We start from the raw sequence: 20,049 nt of genomic DNA, 5'->3' as shown, positions 1-20,049 counted from the left end.
CTTAGTCAGGAACATAACTCCACCCCCTTGTTTTTTCTCTCTGTTTCTAATCCAATAATTGTATGTATCATGTCCTACACTGTTGGGTGGTAGTGGGCCTTTTAATTTTGTTTCTACAATTCCCATTATGTCCGGTTCTTTTTCTTTCAAATAATCATTCAGTTCATTCAATCCTGTTATCAATCCATCTATATTTGTGTAAGACACTCTTAGTTTTCTGCCACTTCCATTGTATTCTCTGTTTCCCTTATGTTTTTCTTTAGTATGTCGAACTGCTTTATTTTCATGTTCACTACTCTCCAATAGAATCTCTCTTTCTCTGACTCCGTTCTTTCCTCGTTTTTTGCCTTAGCTTCAATTCTTTTCTTCTTTTCTGCCTCTCTTTCCTCCTTATTCATTTCTCTTTTTATCCATACCTTTTTATATTGATCATTTGTTGCTAGTTTCCCTGTCTTGGATAGAATTTTCTCTGCTGTTGTTTGTGACCTGAATTTAATCTTAATTGGTCTGGTCTTATCTGTACTATATTTTCCGAGTCTGAATTTTTCCTCAATTTCCTTTATAATTTCTGGTTCATCTTCCTGGACTAATTTTAATAAACTGCTTACTCTTTCATTTTCCTCCTTGATTCTTGCGGTTCTATCTGGGTTATGTTTCTCTTCCATTCCTAATATAATTATACATTTCTTTTTGTCAGCTAATTCTCTTACTATATTCTCCTTCTGTCTCATCACTTTAATAACTGAGTCTTCATTATGTTCTTTCAATTGCTGTTTGACTATGTCAGTGAATGAAACCTTATTCCCTTCTTGAGTTATTCTCCAATTTTTAGCTTCTGTAGCTATTTTCTCTTTGTTTTCATTACTATTCTTTTTCAATTTCTCATTCTCCTCCTTTACATTTCCTAACTGTCTTTTTAGGTCCTCTATTTCTTCAGTTAAGTTTCTGTTAGCCTTCTCTAGTTGTTCCAACCTTTCAATTCTTTGGAAAATGGAGTCTACGTTACCTAACTTACGCTCCAAGTCCTCGATCACCTTATCAACTCTCTCCTCTAGTCTTATCAGTCGGGGGGGGGGGGTTGTGTCCCCCCCACCCTCTTTAAATCCCTGGAACATATTCTCGTCACTTTCTTCTGTATTGCTCCTCTCTATACTTCTAATCTTTACATTTTTATTTGCCATTTCGTCATCACTGAGCTGGTCCGGTGGTCTTTTCATGTTGACCTTACGCCCGTCTGCCTGGGCCAAGTCCACCACATCCTCATTTCCTTCCATTTCCCCAGCAATCCCTCCCCCTCTCCTCTTTCCTTACTTTCCCACTACCTCACGAGCAATTTCCCCCCCCCCTGCAAATACAAAAAGGCACTTCTCTTTGCGTTGGTATCCACAATCTTCACTTTTCTTCAGAGCGCTCTTCAAGCCGTCCGTTCGCTGAAAGTGTGTGTGTGTGTGTGCGTGCGCGTGTGTGTGTGTGAGTGTGTGTGTGTGAAATGCAGTGTTTTTTAGATGATAGCTGCATTATTATACGACACTTATTATATATATTTCTTCACATATAAGTTATTGTCAGTTATCATTCCCGAGTTTTTTTTTAACTGGGATGGTTTGGACAAATGGAAAGAATGAGTAAAAAAAAAAAAAAAGACTCCCAAAAGGAATGTGGGAGGTAGAGGTGGATGGAATGAACTTGAAGGGGAGACAGAGAATGGGATGGATGGATGGATGGATGGATGGATGGATGGATGGATTGGGTAAAGGGGCCCTTGGGTAAAAGGAGAATGTCTGTTGAGTAGGGAAGGGAGAGGGGAGGAGAAAAGTGTGAGTGAAGATCGATGATACATTGATGCGGTCCGTAGGGGTTTCTCGTGGTTTTTCCTATTTACGAGTGAAGGGACGAGGAGGAAAGGTCGCCATGTAAATGAAGCTGTGGGGGTGAACCAGCTTCGGCTGTGGTCTCTACTGTGGTGCTGTGTCTTGCTGCATTGCATCTAAACCAGGCAGTGGACGTGGCGTGGCCCTTCATCCATAAGAATTTGTTTATTTACTTATTAATTTTTATTATTATTATTATTATTTGGAAACACATAAGTATGTGATAGGTGGAGAGTGGGTGTATATGGTTAGATAAACTGACAGATAAACAGATAGATAAATTTTATTTTCTTATTTTGGCCAATTTGAATGCATTTTCTCTGGTCTCAAACATTAAACGGTCTTAATTTTTAATTCTAATTTATCATTAATCCATTTCATTGCAGCACTCATTATTCGATGCATTTTTCGTGTCTCACTGTTGTCGGTTCTAGAATTAAAGTGTGAAACTATAATCAATCAGAGACAAAAAAAGAAAGTAATTTATACCCTAAATTGTCAATGTTTTTAATACTGTCTATATAGAATGATATACTCATATATAAAGCGTACATGCTTTTTTTGTGTTATCCTCGGCAATTTGCAATCACTATTTCGAACTATGTGTTCTTGTCATTATCTGCACTTCATGTATATTGATTCTTTGCCAAATAGATTTATTATTATTATTATTATCATTATTATGTTTGGCGTATGCAGACGATTTCCTGTTTGATCATTTGACTGTGGCTTCTACTTAATAATGAAATAAAATTAGATTAAATCGTTTTTGTTTTGATTATCTATAAATACTTTTATTAAGAAATATAATTAGAAAGCACTCAAGTTGGAATATTGTTGCCTACAAATAATTGTAATAACAATGTAAAATTTCTCCAGCAATCGGATTCTTTGTTGTTACAATCAGGCGGAGTTCAATATGAACCAGGCGGAGATTCGTAAATTAATCCCAGCTCTACGATGTGTTGTCCAACCAAAATATCGGAAATTTGGTAATCCTAAAGGACCAGAGGGTCGACTGTTAATGCTCAGGAAAACGGTAACATCCTTGGTTAAGAATGAGAGAATAGAACTGAATTACCACCGAGCAGACGAAGCCAGGGGATATGCAGAAAGGGTAAGTGAGGGAGGAATATAAATTATTATTATAATGTTTTACACACTCAAGGTACTTTTCAACCCAAGCTATACCGTCTCTTCTATCCAGTCCAAATCGAGACGTTTTATATATGTAGAATACTTGGAAATGTACAATCCATTGTTGGTTTAGAAGATATTCAATTATTATAATTATTGGAAAACTGCTTAATTCTTGGTATTTGGCTTGTGAAATTTCGTCTCGCCTGCATGAATAGCAATTTGTATATATTTTTGCATCCATATTACAACTCCAACAATTTCTTAGTAGTGTTTCTTGCGGAAATTAAAGTTAAAGGATGATAAAAAAAATAATTCCCATAACCATCCCATTAGTACGGTTACCTAGCATTTTGTCTCACCCACATGCACAGCAATTTGTATATATTTTTGCATCTATACTACGACAACTCCAGCAGCTTTCTGAGTAATGTTTTTCCTGCAAAATGATATAAACTACACATTCATATAACAAAACACACTTTCCACAACAGATTACTAAATTAAAATTCTATACCTTACCAAGTTCTCCCAGATAATAACCCATGTAAGAGACCACTCCCAAAACAGTTATAATTATAAACATACTGGCATGTCTATATTCAGGTCACTGAACTGGTAACCTGATGCAAGACCAACACAATTGGATAATAATAATTTGTAAAGATGCATTGAATGCCTGTATTTTCTTGCAGTTGATTGGTGATGCAATTAGATATGGTGACAGACATCGTGAAACTATGGAGATGGCATCTTATTGGCTAGAGGAGAAGCAACTTGTACACAAACTCTTTAAGGTAATTAGCTATGTCTTTATGCCATGAGTGTTTAAGATTCAGAATTCATAAACATGAATATGTATGAATGTACCTTTCAGTATACATACTGTTATTCTTAACTGATTACTGCATATTATTTACATTGGAGCCATAAACCTTTAGTTATATATTTTTTTCAGTTCATTTCCCAAATGCTGGTAGCTGAACACTGTTAGCATGTAAAATGCACAGATAATACAAGAAGTTTATGAAATAATGACAGTATTTCCATGTTATGCAGTTGTTGACATGGGGGGACAGTTACAGTACAAAAGATAGAATGTTGCTGAATTTCACATTTTTTGCTTCAATCCATGAATACAGTAATACCTCGGAACTTGAATGACCCAGACTTCAAACAACTCAGAATCTGAATACTTTTTTGAGGAAATATTGCCCCAGAACTGTAACCTTTCTTAGAGTGCAAACACAAAGATGGTCATTCATACAGTACTGCATTCTGCAAGTATGGATTAATAAAAAGATATTACTCCACAAGACATTAAGTTTCCTTACAATAAATATGTAAAAAAAAAAATAGTCCTAATGTAATGTATATATTACATTAATGATTAAATTCAAGGAAAACATTACCATGGAAATTGAACATTCTATAACTCAAGGGGTCAGTAGGAATGAATTAAACGAGTTAAATTCAAGTTCCAAAGTACAGCTACACATTTATTCTTGGGACATGTATTTTTATTTTATTCATATATGTATATATTATATAATTTTATTTGTCTATTTATTTTTTCTAATTATGAAACAGGAGCATTTTATTGAGTTTAGGAATTACAACATGACATTCAGTTCTGCATAAATCATGTATGCGAGTAAACATATCTGTCCATAAACCAGGGGCTCCTTCCCCCATGTAAGTGAGGTAAACATGCCAACTCTATATTCCTTTTCTTTGCACAGGTCCTTGTGCCACGCTTTACTGATAGCAAAGAAAGCTATACCAGGCTGCATAAAGCTCCAATCATCTATCCAGGCAGAGCACATGAAAGAGCTGTGTTGGAGTTGAAAGGTAATGAGATTTAATGTATACATATATATATATATACATACATACATACATATACCAAAAGGTCTTTGCCCACTGATAAGAGTCAAAGCGTAGACCTACCCCTCTCATCATAGCTCCTTGTGAATTAAAGGTCATCTGTTCCCTGCTGTGCTGATTGGGTTAGAGGCTGTGTAGCAGGGGAGGTATTTAACGAAATTCCCAACTAGAAGCAGTGACTAACAGAGCCTTTACATGCTTTATTTTGTGCTGCCCTGGGGCAAAGTTCTCAGTGATGCCCCCCCCCCCACCATTTCCCATCTCCAATATCCCATACAGCCTATTTAAGCCATCAGCTTGCAAAATAATTAAACGGATTTTAAAGATTGTATTTAATTTCCCTATTGCAGAAAGGATAAGGGGAAATTATTTCATATTCTGTTTATTCTAACGCAAAATATGTGTATGGTAATTTTTTTTTTTTTTTTTTTTTTTTTTTTTTTTTTTGTGGGTGGCATGTCCAGACTAGAATTGCCACCCCCCCTAAATGTGTTGCCCCAAGGCATATGCCCCCTCCCATGTGAGGGCCCCGGTGACTATATAGATATTCCAGTATTAACCATGTACCTCAATCAAAACCCACCAATGCACATAAACATTAGGTGACGATTGTGTGAAATAGTTTGTGATTTTAGACCCACTGTGGATTAGGGTACTCATGGTCATGGATAACAGACCTTTTGAGATTAATGAAACTTATTCATAAAGGAAGCTCGCTGGCTGAGCGGGTTAGGGCATCGTTACTTGTGGTGAAGGTTGAAGGGATGGCGGTTCGAACCCTGCCACAAGCGAAGTTGAACCAAGGTCATAGTTCATTAAATTCCATGCTACAAAGTCCTTTGTAAGGGGCACCGTCCTAGCCTTCTGATGGGAGTAGTGACATTAAACCATCATCATCATTTAGTTCAATTAATTTGTTACCCTGGTCCTTTCTTGTAGAAGACCATTGCCCCCAGGGAGTTCACTGTGACAACCAGACGAGCCCATGTCACTCGCTGAAGAGATTTTGTAGTATTATATGTAGGGAGTCAGTGAAAATGCACCTTTGGGTGATGTGTGTTCTCTGTATGGTGGTTGCATTTTGGGAATTTGGTGTCTTGCCAGGCTGATTCTTTGTTGGTATTGTTTTATTGGAAGGTGATGATCTTTAATATATTTGGTTGATTTAGTATCAGTGATGAAAAAGTTCTGGGATTGTTTGGACACATGGAAAGAATGAGTGAAGAAAGATTAGTAAAAGAGGTATGGAAGGTAGAGATGGATGGAGTGAACTTGAGGGAACGACCGAGGATGAGTTGGATGGATGGGGTAAAAGGGGCATTGAGCAAGAGGGGAATGTCTATTGAGCAAGGAAGGGAGAAGGGAGGAGATAGGGGTGAGTGAAGAATGGTTGTGTATAGATGATACTGTGATGTAAGGGAGGGGGGGGTTAGGGAGTGGTTGTGTGTGAATGATATTTTGATGCAGTCTAAAGGGATTTCTGCCCGTCTTCTTTTTTTCTATATGAGGGAATGGAGAGGGAGTTGCCAATTAAGTGGAGTGGTCATGCTGTGAATGTGCTGTGCCCTGCTGCATTGCTTTTGACCTAGGAAAGTGGATAGGATACAAGGATGACTCATCATCTATAAGGAGCTAAGATGAGGAGTGTGGTGGAATGGGAGTGGGTATATGCCTTTTGACTTGGTTACCTCCCTGGTAAAGGGGGGAAAACACTTGGTCTATAGAATAGAATATACAATAGTGTTAGTTTAGTCTCTTGGTAGTGATTTCACAGTGGGTTTTTTTTTTCTACACCCTGTTTTTTCACTCCTTTCCAAATGTTGACATAAGTCTTACTACTTATATAAAATATGACAATCAAAATATTGTTTCTTTACATTTGCAGATAATCCATTGCCACCTGTTGTACCTCAGAAAACAGCATCTCATAATTGGTTGCACAACATACTCTTGGAGGAGGCTCGACGAGAATACAATGCAAATAAACAAGAAGAACATAATGAATGAAGTGCCCATACTGTTTATATCTAGAATGTTTGTAGTTGAGTTTTGTTTATTAAAGTTATAGAATACAGAATTTGTTTTGGTAAAATGCAAGTGACCTTCCACTTTCTTACTTGATAGTCATCATCATATTTACCATAGAAAAGAGACCAATAATGAGTTGTTGTTCCCTAGACTGTCTGTCCGACCAGTCCCATCTCCCCAAGGAATGCCACGGCCAAAACGGGGTTTTCCTACAAATCCTTTATAGAGTGCATGTTGTGTTGTATGCATGCATGATTATGGATAATGCAGTCTTCCATGATGTGTTGATCCTGGTGCTGCAGCATCTTTGTTGCAGGACCATTCCCGAACCCCAAGAGTTGGGGGCCAAACAGCAGTAAACACCCCTGGCCACTGGTGCTACGCAGGTGGCACCTATCCCCAGGAGGGGCGTTGGTCACCTGGGCGAGTACTACAATTCTTTCACTTCACCAATAATGAGTACCCTCTTGTGGTGGTCCTGTAACAGGAACACAAGTAATGTCTACCCACCACCTCATGTCCCATCAATACCCTCACCTCCATTGAGATGTAGCCCCAAGGGGCTGGTATTCAGTCTTCAGACTGAATGCTAGCCCCATCAAGATTCCCAATACCACAGTATTTACAGTTCTCCATAACATATGTCAATTCAAAATGATTCCCTCCTCACTACCAGGGCCATATGTACTTGCAAATGACCTTATTTTCCATTTCAATTTCATCTTTGTCTACATTATCCTCAGTGACACTTTCCTCCATGAACTTGGTATAGTGCTATTCTTTCCCTCAGCCTTTTGTCACTCATACCTTACTACACTCGATATCCAATTTGCTTTCCCCTTTTAATTCACTTGACATCAACATGCCAATCTTTCTTCTCACACTACCAATCTCTTCCATTTTTCTCTTATCCATACCCATTCGTGTACATTGAATAACCCAATCAACAGTCCTCTTCCTAGACCTTATCTTTTGTTATAGGAAAAAAATAATGGGACAGCCTTAGTCTCCTCACTCCATCCCATTGATGGAAGAAGAAACTTGAAATAGCAATTACTATCATAAGAATAGGCAACTAGCACAGTTCTGATATATCATGGGTCAGGTTCCAGTGTCTGCACAATCATTTATTAACCTCTTCAATACGAGTCAAATTCTCAAGTGCAGTATTGGATGTATAATGGATGATGCATCACACTATTTGCATTATAAAATATAAAGCCACTGCTGTATTACTTGTTCTCTTTCACTCTGAGTAATGATAAATACAGAAAATATGGGGAAACCAGCTCACAGAGTTCGGGGATTACTCCGCTACTACAAAATAAATATACAGGTAAACGTCGACTTACGATGGCATTAGGTTTCGATAAATCCATCGTAAGACGATTTCATCGTAAGTCGATTCCCAATTTGTGTATCACTCTGTTCCGTGGTCACTGTACCTAGCCTACCTGTATATTAACCACCACAGATACTGAATATAGCCTATTAAACATGTACAGTAGTTTATTTAATTATTTTTATCCTTTTTACCACATTCAAACACTATAATATGTATTTTCAGTACGGAACTTAAATCTCGCGGGCAGCAGCCAATGCCAGCCGTACGACGTGTCGTAATAATACTCGCATCATAAAATATAGTCACCGCTTATATCGATCGTTCTCAATTTCACCCGCGAATTTTGAAAACCACAGAGAATGGGATTCAGGGCACATTTGAGAGAATGTAAAAACACAGGGGCGACTACAATAAATATAATCATGACGCCGATATGGCAGCGTCGCGAATCCACTTGCTCCTCATGACGCCTACGTGTGGGGCACCGTATGGAAGGGGTTAAATATATCATATCGTCGTCGTCGTCATCGTAAAGTCGAACAATCGTAACTCGCGGCCATCGTAAGTCGACGTTTACCTGTAATCAAGATGCTGATGCCAGAATCCTTGTATACCAACTCATGCCTCATGACACCTGCGTAGGCGTCATCATATCAAAGAGGTTAGCAAGAACAATCCAGGGGCTTGACATACAAAACAAAAACAAATGGGGATCTACACAGGTTCTTGCAAGTGGTGGTGGTCCTATGATACAGGCATCAGACCAAGTGTATATCTTTCCCCTTTTCATCTTTCAAGTGATGTCTAGAGGATAAGACTGTGGCAGGCCCCTGCAGTAGATAGGTAATTAATGTCGACTAATCCTTATTATTCAAACATTGCCTCAGATAAAATAAGGCTTGAAATCAGGGATCTCTTCAACTTGAAATATGCATCACGGGTATTTTTTTATCCTAATATAGAAGGGATTCTACAGCATTGGGACAGCCCTTATACTGAAGGATGATAATCACCATAAAGGTGGGACAGAGGTGCTGTTGGTAGTTGATATGCTCAGTATCAAAGTGCCTTCCAATGTTTTGCTAACAAGTCAGTCAGCTGTAATATCTATGACACATATAACATGAGTTGGAGGACATCATACATACACCAAAGCCCTTATAAGGGAGGTAGCAAAAAAACAAAAGCATAAACACCACTCCCACCTATTCCATCCCTATCACACTCCACTCCCCTCCACCTTCTGATCTTGGCACCTCCTGGATGACAGGTCATCCCTGCATCTTGTCCACTCCCCTGGGTTAGAAGCAGTGTCACAAGAGGACATCAGGTGCAGAGAAATAAGCATGTGCCAGTAAAACTTGAACAAATATCTCATTCTTTATACAGCATAACCTAGATGTTATGAAGTAGGTGTTCATGTTGGAACCAGCAAAAAGGATTTAAATAACACAACAAGTAATATAAAAATCTTTCCAATTAAGGTTATAAATGTGCATTAAAATAAACATGAAGTCTTTGTTTTCATAACTTGCTATGAATAAGAAAGGAATATCCAACTATACAGTATGCTTTTCAAGTCCTACAATGCTAGATGTCTTTTAGCTCTCACACTGTAACTAAATGTAGTCCTTTTATTACCATATGCAGTATATGGTTTTATAACAAATTCACATGCCAGATAAATTTCTAGTACTGACATCCAGGTTTTCTAAATGTTCAGTTAAACCTGAAATCTACTAAGTATTGCAACTATAAAAAATAAGCCACGAGGAAGAATACTTATGAAAGACCACCTATGCCTTGGGAGAACATGCTTGTCTAACACTCATTTCCCACGTACTCAGCATCATTGTAATTGTGCATGAATGGGGCTGATGTTGTAAACATACAGTCATAATATCTTTCACTCTCTTCAGAAAATCTGTTGTGTTATAATCGACCGCAGGTAGGTCACATGTTGGTAGGCTGTCTGGGTAGGCTGAAGGAACTGTCAAGCTAACAGGGGGAACACTTGGTAGATTAGGATCATCTAGGTGACATATAAGTGTTAGGTCATCACTGCCTGGGGGTTGCTGGCAGTCTACACTCACTTTGAACCGTGCATCTAGTCGAGCAACTTCTCCCTGAACAACGTCACTGATATTTGGAGTCTCAGGCGAATGTTGAATTGGTTCGACTTTACAGACCTTCTTTGGGGGACTCGGGTTGAGGTTTGGCCCAAGTAAACAGTTAAGTGCCGGGGTTAAGGTGCGGTGGAGGGTATGTCCCCCACATGGAGTTTTCAGTGCTGCACTGACAGCCTCAGTCAACACACTTACAGGACTTTGTTCCTTACCTGGGACTTGTGGTGCCGGAGTAATTTCAACTTTCATTTCTCTGTGAATTTCCAATTTTTCTAAAACTTGTTCACATTTCAATAGGGTATCTATGGGCATCCGCCTCTGTGGGTTTAGCAATATATCAAGAAGTTTTTTCATCTTGCCCATTTTTTCTGTGTCCTCACTACCAATACGTTGGATCATCCTACGCAGTGGTTCTACATATCTACTTAGTTGTCTCACTTTTTCAATGTAAGCACGATCATCAACCTGCGTTCCTGCACCAGCAGGAGATGGTTGTTGATTTCCTGGCTGTCCAGGTGTGTTGATCATTCCTCCGCCTGGTGAAGGCGCTCCTATCATTCCACTACTACGGACTATTCCACACCCAGCAGGTGAATGTACCATAGTGGAGGATGGAGAAGGTGCAATAAAAACAGGAGAAACCTGCCCAGGGCCAGACATGTTATTAACATGACACATCCCCATTGCAGGAGCGGGGGAAGCATTGGTAGAGGATGGTGTGTTCATGCGGGCAACACCCTGATTAGGAAAACCTGGAGACGGCACATTGGGTTGCATGCCCGTTCCTGACCGTACCATTTGGTTGGCCATAGGTCCCATCTGGTTAGCCATTTGATTGGTTCCCTGACCCATTGGTCCCATCTGGTTGGTTGGTCCAGCAATGGTGTTCATGTTGGTCATGACTTGCTTCTGGTTCAGATTACGGATCTGATTTTCGCTGAGGCGCTGTCGAATGTAGCCAGACATCAGGTCGTTTCCTTGGTTGCCCATTCCAGTTTGCATTCCAGGTTGAGCAACCATCCGTGGGCCAATAGCCATCCCTCCTCCCATGTTCCCTTGGCCAGTCATCATTGGTCCACTGTTGTTTCCTGGTCCACTTCCTCCTGGACCACTTGGGCCTCCAGGATTATTAGCTGGTCCATTCTGTCCTGCCAATATGGCATTGATTTGTGGTGCTGGATGATTGGCATTGTGGGACTGGGCAGCCACTTCCTTCAGGCGCATCAGCAGTTGAGAAATGTGTTGTACATATTCTTCCCGTTTCTTGGCCTTCTGAAAAATCTGTCACCAAAAAAACAAGTATTAGTTTAATACAGTTTCAATTGTTCTAACAGTGAGATGTATCTATAGTTTGATGTGGCCAGTGCCAAATAACATTATATATCTATTGGTGGATCCTGGACTAGATGTTTAAGATATTCAAATCCTTGTGATCAAAGCATTTACTTTTGCTCAGTATTTTTGGACTACCAAAACAAGGCAGTTAACACAGATCCCATAATTAGCTACAAAAAAATCTCTAAAGTATATCAATGTGTGAAAGATGTTCACATGTACTATTTTATCATAGCCAGAATCCAATAATTACACACAAACATGACAGCAAATGCAGAAATTTTCTTAACAAGTTCTATAATGTATAACATTTATTCTTTTTTGCTTATGTTAATCTTCTAGCAGTTTAAAGTTTTATTTACAGGCTACCTGCATTGCATCTAGTGGTAAAGGACTAAAGCTGTATGGAACTAACTAATTAATAACTAATAATGTGCCTTTCAGTCATATTTGGATTAGAAAAATGTCAGAACATTACCTGATTTTCCAATTCCTGAGCATTTTGCTGGATTCCTGCTGATGCCAGTTTCAGCTTTTCCTCAATTTCATGGACCACTTTTTGTCGGAATGCCAAAGTTTTCCAGTCCTCTGTCATTTTAAATCTGAAATAAAATGAAATAATAAGAATACATACACCTGCATTACAAACACTGGTGTGTGTGTGTGTGTGCGTGTGTGTGTTTACCTAATTGTATTTATTGAATTGTAGTATACACTCACTGGGTCCTGTCTCCTATTCTCTAATTTTCTAACATACCTAGACTCAAATTCATGTACAGTTCCAACTTAATCTATATCCTTGATTTCCAATTATCATATTTAGATTTGAACTTGTGTATTGTTTGAGCTCGGGCTATATCACCTTCTGAGCTATTCCACATATTTATACATCCATATGGAAGACTGTATTTATTCACATCCTTTCGACATGTGGTCTTTCTTAATTTACTTCCATGACCTCTTAAAGCCTTCCCATCTTTAATCAGATCTCTTCTATCAATGCACTCTGTCCCTTTTAGTGACCTGAGCACTGTAATCATGTCACCTCTTTCTCCTCAATCTTTCAAGGTTGGCAAACCCAGTACCTTTAGTCTTTCCTTATATGGTTTATATGTGTGTATTTACCTAGTTGTATTTTGCGGGAGAAGAGTCATGCTTGTAGTGAGCTGTATTTGCATCTTTCCGCATCCAGTTCTTTCTTAAAGTCATGTATAGTTTTAGCACTCACTGTTTTCTCTATCAATTTATTCTATGTATCTATCACTCTGTGTGGAAAGCTATTCTTTTTCAAATCTCTTCTGCAACTGTCCTTCCTAAGTTTCTTCTTGTGTTCCCTTGTATTTCTTCTGTCCCCTTTATGTAGATCATCCCTGTCAAGGATTTCCATCACTTTCATAGTTCTATACATGGTTATCAAATCACCTCTTTATCTTCTTTGCTCCAGAGTTAATAAGTTTAATTGTATTTACCTACTTGTATTTTGTGTGTGTACGTGTGTGCACATACTCATGAATGTGTCCATGAGAGTGTGAGGGGAGATAATATGTATAACATAATTTAGCTTTTCATTGGATAATATACCCAATTTACTTTTTTAGGTTACTAAAAATCAAGCAACATTTGTTACAAGTTGTTTCACTAAACTTTACATTGATCAAGAACTACTTACCTTTATGTTTCACCTGGAGAGACACAATTTCAGGTTCTATTCAACAGCCTGTAATGAAAAAAAGAGCACTGAGCATTACCTTGCCTTGTATTTGTAAAATCATATTGGTATAGTTTACCAATATGATCATTATTGTCATAGGTCTCAATGACTGGAAACCCACAGCCCCACAACAGCTGGCAACAGTCCTTGGGTGCTACCACAGACCTCTCTGGGAAGAAACTGTCTAAGGACAGCAGTGTTGTATTAATGCTGGACTGTTTTTATATCACCACCAGTAGTATGGAGAGGAAAGCAGTTGCTAGGTGTGAGCTCTATATGAAAACATGGAGGATACACTAAGGTGATACAGAGATATTTGGCCCAGTCTAGTGAGTGTCAACCTGACCAGATAAAAGTGAAGATGTTGAAAGTGAATATTTCTCACCCAAGAAAAGCCCCACCCAAACACTGATGTCATCAGCAATAGCTATGCTGCCTGCATCTGAGCAGTTTTAATTTTGTTTGGGGACACAGTTGTCATCAACAATAACTGTTGTCAGCGTTTGAACATTTTCAATGGGTTTAATAGATTCTATTGTGTATTATGGAAACCATATCTGACTGGCATGTTCCATGTGTGGTCTTACAATAGTTGCACAAAGGCCTATCAGATCATACTAATATGTTTATGTACCATATTGATTCTTTTAGATGTGTGCTCAAAGAAAGAAAGTTTATTTTGAAAAACAACTATTTATTCTTCAGCTACCAATTTCTAAATTTTAGCCTTTAGGATATAGCTTCACTATTCTTCTGCCTCTGACTTTTCAATTCATGTATGTTTTGACTTGGCTGTCTGAATGTGTAGCATGAATTTTTCTAGAAAGTTTAAAGGCTTTGAATGTACACACACAGACATATGACCCAGACATTGTCATTAGGAGTGAGACTTGGATTAAACTTGACATAAAAGACAGTAAAGTCATGCCAACATGATATATGGGAAAGATAGGCAAATCAGAAACCAAAGTTGAATTATGATACTAACAAAACCAGCCATTGAGCTAAATGTGGATACAGAAATATTTTGTTTAAAGTACAAATGGTATATTTGTAGAAGTGCACACCTACGTATTATAGCATTAGAAAATTAAATATTAATTTTGTAAGTGATAATACATCAATGTAATAAATATTTTTCTTGGCAGAAATCAATACCAGAAAACATTGCTAAAACCTATATAGAAATGAATGAAGTAGTTTCAACTCCTTTAGAAGCCATCTTTATTTTGATAGATTGAAAGGTTGAGATGATGACAACCCTAATGTCCTCTAGAATTACAGGTACTGCATTAATATATGCAGGTTAGATTAAGTAAGTTAGGTTGGTAGATTAGGTAGGCTGGAATAGATAAATTTACCACACTTTAATTTCTTCAGCCTCTGCCTCTACCAAATTCAGCCTCTGCCTCTACCAAAACAAAGATGGCATCTCAAGCATCTGAAACAGCTAGTTTTGGTTGTTTATAGTTCTTAGCAACCTTTTCTATTATTAATTTCCACCAAGAATAACGGATATAACATTGGTGGTTTATAATTTACAAAATTATTTAATATTCTATTACTATATCGCCTAGGTGTACACTTCTAAAAATTTAACATACAAATAATGGACACTGAATACCTGCAGTCCCTTAATGATTCATTAAACTAAATGAATGTAGGAGATCTTCAATACTACTTCTTTGACAGTAACTTAATGGTCAATTCTTTGGAAGCAAATTGGACCAGACTGCTGCTCCTATGATCATGGGGGTTATGGTAAAATTAAAAACTCATGCAAACATGGACATCTACCATGAAACTTACATTGTCCAATAGCTACTGACTGTAACCGTTCTATAGGAAAAAAAATATCAGACAATTTATAGTGTCACCCAACCAAAGAATTTGATATGTGGCTTATGTGTTTCTGGTGAGAAATGTGATATGAACGATGGTGTACATAATTTCCATCGCAAATGCGTACTTTTCAAGTAATTAATTATTGAAGTTATGCACTTATGCCTACATCTCCCCAATGATCTGGGGGACCTGTGGGAAATCAGGGTTTTTGGGTGTGGAGCACTAATTAATCGAGTAATGCACTTTGCAAAACAGGTATAAAATGAATGCAAACATGGACATCTAACGTGAAACTTACATTGTCCAATAGCTCCTAACCGTAACTGTTCTATAGGAAAAAAAAAATCTCTCAAATGCAAAACAGAAAGAAGTGAAAATTCCATTTGTGCGATACTAGTGCCTGATCATATTCTCACAGATCTCAACATTTAATGATTTATCATTTAAGTACTACCCACCCAGAGCATCTCTGTGGTAGTTGGTAGTAGTAGTCCCTCTTCCTATTTTTATGGTTAGGATCACCCATCAGTACAGGCATAACCTTACTGATGATCCAAATTCTAATCACTGATACCTATCCTACTCTTAACCCCACCCATCAACCCCTGGACAAGTCACAAGAGCAGCCTTTTTGAGGGTCCCTATTGAAGTTTCAAGTTTGACACAGGAATATGGGAGAGCATATTAGCAATAATGATCAATTTCAACAGCCATTCCTACTACTTCAGAAAAGAATTTTCAACTTACAGTGCGAGCGAAGGTCTCGTAAGCTTCAGTACCAACACAATTTTGGTAACCCTTAATAATGGATACTCTCCGACTGCTACACAACCTCCTCACTCTCAATTCCAGTATATTCTGGAGAAGTTTACAGAGGTAAACAGTATTCGCAGATAATATAGATGTACTGAAATTCCCTATAGACTACCGAATCCTCTTATTGGGGAGAATCTATAAATACCGAAACTATTGCTTTCACAACAATCGTGAAAAACAAAAACGAAACCTTCGATGTTTTATCACTGACAATATCACCGTATTTTTGTCGTGCTTAATTTCACTTATTATTAATTATTATTATTATTATTATTATTATTATTATTATTATTATTATTATTATTATTATTATTATTATTATTATTATTATTATTATTATTGTTGTTGTTGTTGTTGTTATTGTTGTTGTTATTATTATTATTATTATTATTATTATTATTATTATTATTATTATTATTATTATTATTATTATTATTATTATTATTATTATTATTATTATTATTATTATTATTATTATTATTATTATTATTATTATTACTACCCTCTAAGGTCATTGATTAACCTAGGTCATTTGTACTTGCGTTTACATTGTACATTTTATGTTAAATTCAATGTCTTTGGCTTAAAGATTATTTTAATGGGGCTATGTCCATCTGTTTTAATTAAGAATTAAGTAGCACAATTTGTGCAGAAACGATAGATTATTGTGGCGTTGACCTTATTTATTGTATGTTCAATAAAAAAAATGAGACACGCACCTAATATCCTGGGCAAGCAGTCCACGTTAATAGCGGAATTGGATCACTCTGGTGATAAATTACGTTTATTAACTTTATGTTATTGAGATTCTCCCACTTCACTGAGAATGAAACTAAACACTTTTGACGACTATGAGATTCCATTTTTTTTTTTTTTATGTTGGTAGTGGACTATGAACTGCGGACTACGTAAGACAAACCACCCGCTCGCGCGGGATCTGTTTGTGTATTCACCTTAGTCTTTGGATCACGTGTTGGACTCGTGACCGACAGGTATTTCCCTCCCGCAAGAGAGCTCAGAGTTTGTATGACCGATCTATGGGTTATGCTATGACCTTACACGCACATACACCCGCAACTCCCCGCCCACGAGAGTTGGAGTAACAATTCGAAGCGCAGCGATACTGAAATTATTTCAAACCTGGGCAGGATTCGAACTCGAACCGCCGTAGTGACAGTCGGGGACTCTACCAACCGCGCCACCGAGTCGTGTAAATAAATATATTTGTGTTTGGTATGTAATGATAGATATAACATGTGTTTCTGCCCGGGATCGAACCGGGGACCTTGCGCGTGTGAAGCGCACGTGATAACCACTACACTACAGAAACTGTTGGAAAAACAGGGAGAAAATTAAAAGATAATACTGTACAAGAGAGGGCTATTGCCAATAAATACTTTTGGCATGGGCGATTAATGGTGGTGGCTCGGGACAGCGGCGCCGACGCCTGCGATTAAAATCACCAAAAGTTGAGAAAGTGGTATGAGTCGTAGTAGTAGAGAAAGGTTGAAAAACGGATTTTTTTTTAGTGGGAGGTGAACTGGAAGGAGATGTAGTGTAAGGGAAAGTTAGAAAGGAAGCGTATTTTAGTCGAAGAAAAAGTACGTGTAGATGTTTGGGCGTGGGGCGTGGATATGTTCGTGAGATGTGTGTGTATGTATCTTACGAGAAGTGAGTAGGGTTCACTTTCCGCGTGTGGCGTTGCTGATTAACCCCAAGCTAGGCAGCGCGTTTCTGATTAACCCCAGGTGAGGCTGAGCGTTCCTGATTAACCCCAGGTGAGGCTTGAGCGTTCCTAATTAACCCCAGGTGAGGCTGAGCGTTCCTGATTAACCCCAGGTGAAGTTTGAGCGTTCCTGATTATCCCCTGGTGAGTCTTGAGCATTCCTGATTAACTCCAGGTGAGGCAATGGGCCGGTCGGCAGGAGAGGCCCGGCACCTCCTCCCCCACAACCGACCGGCGAAGAATTATGGGCGTTGGCGAAAAGGCCAGATGTGTGCCGGACCGGTCGCCGGGACAGGATACGAAAGGTCATGATAAAATTTCCTCCCCCCACGACCGGCCGGCGAAGAATTATGGGCGTTGGCTGAAAGAGCTCGAATGAAGGAGGACGACCGAACTCTGCTGGGCCAGCGAGTCTTTGGTCTTTTTGGATCACGTATTGGACTCGTGATCGACAGCTATTTCCCTCCCGGAAGAGAGCTCAGAGCTCGTATGACCGATCTATGGGTAATGCTATGACCTTACACGGACACACACACCCAACTCCCCGCCCACGAGAGTTGGAGTAACGACTCGAAGCGCAGCGATACTGAAATAATGTGTGTGTGTGTGTGTGTGTGTGTATGTGCGCGCGCGCGTGTGTGTTTCTCTTTTCTTCCAAGCACAATTCTGAAAGCAGAGAACGTGATTTGGTAAATGTGTGTATTTGTCTTAGGTGTAAGCCCGCTTGCCAACGTCAACGAAGAGGTCAGGCTTGTGCCATACCGGTCAGCAGCAAAGGAGAAAAATCGCCGCGACCGGCCGGCGAAGACGGATGGGCACAGTTGAGAGAACTAGAGCGAAGAGCGACGTTTGACCTCTGCCGAGTCGATGTTGGTTATGTTGGTAGTAATGATTACCTCTCGTTCCCACAGTTCAACTCGGCTCTACTAGTATAAAGTTACTGATTGGCTGTGTTAATTTTATCATCGATCAAGAACACATGACATCCAATCTATACATAAACAATTACATACACACATACGCAGAAAAAAACAATAGTAAATAAGAAACGTTCGGACTACGTTTCTTATTTACCAGTGTTTTTCTGTATATTATATTCACGTGTCATTTGTGAAATACTACAATACACACACACACATACACACACACACACACACATACACACACGCACACACACACACACACACACACACACACACACACACACACACACACACACACACACACACACACACACACACACACACACACACACACACACACACACACACACACACACACACACACACACACACACACACACACAGATATTATATATATATATATATATATATATATATATATATATATATATATATATATGCAAATAAATCACAACAAACACGTGATAAACTATTTGCAGAAACCACCGGGAAATGAGAAAAAAAACCAGATACCTAACGTTTTCGTCTATCTAAGACATATACTGTATATATATATACATATATATATATATATATATATATATATATATATATATATATATGTGTGTGTGTGTGTGTGTGTGTGTGTGTGTGTGTGTGTGTGTGTGTGTGTGTGTGTGTGTGTGTGTGTGTGTGTGTGTGTGTGTGTGTGTGTGTGTGTGTGTATGTGTATGTGTGTGTGTGTGTGTGCAAAATAACCACAGGAGAAGGGAAACTTATAGACAGTAAGTACTTACGTACATTACATCTTCAGGCTAAAATAGTCTGAAGATGTAATATACGAAAGTACTTACTGTCTAAACTACCCTTCTCCTTTGGTTATTTTGCATTTTTGTATCACGGTAATGTGATTGCTTGCATATATATATATATATATATATAGATATATATATATATATATATATATATATATATATGTGTGTGTGTGTGTGTGTGTGTGTGTGTGTGTGTATTTACCTAGTTGTATTTTACGGGAAGGGGAGCTATGCTCGTGAGGTCCCGTCTTCATATCTCATTTTATCTAAACTATTTTTAAATTCATGTATTGTTTTTGCACACACCACTTTCTCATCTAACTTGTTCCAACTGTCTATTGCTCTGTGAGGAAAGCTGTTCTTTTTCAAATCTCTTCTATAGTTGTCTTTTTTTATTTTCTTTCCGTGTCCTCTTGTATTTCTGTCATCCCATTTTATCAGATTCTCTCTATCAGTAATTTCTATGCCTTTCATGATTCTGTAAATAGCTATCAAATCTCCTCTC

At 38.4% G+C, this 20,049-nt stretch overlaps 2 protein-coding genes and 1 non-coding gene across 3 annotated transcripts; 1 reads left to right on the top strand and 2 right to left on the bottom strand.

Moving 5' to 3' along the window:
* The first annotated feature begins 2,745 nt into the window (after positions 1-2,745).
* mRpL17 (mitochondrial ribosomal protein L17) lies at positions 2,746-6,972 on the top strand. Its single transcript, XM_076172506.1, has 4 exons — positions 2,746-2,988; positions 3,704-3,805; positions 4,751-4,859; positions 6,781-6,972. Exons 1-4 carry the CDS (start codon positions 2,791-2,793, stop codon positions 6,900-6,902), a joined length of 531 nt encoding a protein of 176 aa, XP_076028621.1. The 5' UTR covers positions 2,746-2,790; the 3' UTR covers positions 6,903-6,972.
* Positions 6,973-9,727: 2,755 nt separating this feature from the next.
* On the bottom strand, positions 9,728-16,190 carry LOC143017720 (mediator of RNA polymerase II transcription subunit 15-like). Its single transcript, XM_076172505.1, has 4 exons — positions 16,033-16,190; positions 13,399-13,446; positions 12,208-12,331; positions 9,728-11,675 (listed from the first exon to the last, which is right to left on the bottom strand). Exons 3-4 carry the CDS (start codon positions 12,322-12,324, stop codon positions 10,065-10,067), a joined length of 1,728 nt encoding a protein of 575 aa, XP_076028620.1. The 5' UTR covers positions 12,325-12,331; positions 13,399-13,446; positions 16,033-16,190; the 3' UTR covers positions 9,728-10,064.
* Positions 16,191-17,358: 1,168 nt separating this feature from the next.
* TRNAV-CAC (transfer RNA valine (anticodon CAC)) lies at positions 17,359-17,431 on the bottom strand. Its single transcript has one exon. It is a non-coding gene; the product is annotated as a tRNA-Val (tRNA).
* Between the last annotated feature and the right edge of the window lie 2,618 nt (positions 17,432-20,049).

The sequence above is a fragment of the Oratosquilla oratoria genome, chromosome 33, assembly GCF_046742065.1.
Source record: "Oratosquilla oratoria isolate Oo_2021 chromosome 33, ASM4674206v1, whole genome shotgun sequence".
NCBI classification, from domain to species: domain Eukaryota; kingdom Metazoa; phylum Arthropoda; class Malacostraca; order Stomatopoda; family Squillidae; genus Oratosquilla; species Oratosquilla oratoria.
This window is presented reverse-complemented; position numbering and strand designations above follow the sequence as displayed.

Excerpts from the sequence above, each read along its gene's own strand:
- mRpL17 (XM_076172506.1), top strand. The coding sequence starts at position 2,791 with ATGAACCAGGCGGAGATTCGTAAATTAATCCCAGCTCTACGATGTGTT. Across the intron at positions 2,989-3,703 it reads CCAGGGGATATGCAGAAAGG|TTGATTGGTGATGCAATTAG; the intron begins GTAAGTGAGGGA and ends ATTTTCTTGCAG. Across the intron at positions 3,806-4,750 it reads TTGTACACAAACTCTTTAAG|GTCCTTGTGCCACGCTTTAC; the intron begins GTAATTAGCTAT and ends TTCTTTGCACAG.
- LOC143017720 (XM_076172505.1), bottom strand. The coding sequence starts at position 12,324 with ATGACAGAGGACTGGAAAACTTTGGCATTCCGACAAAAAGTGGTCCAT. Across the intron at positions 11,676-12,207 it reads CTCAGGAATTGGAAAATCAG|ATTTTTCAGAAGGCCAAGAA; the intron begins GTAATGTTCTGA and ends TTTTGGTGACAG.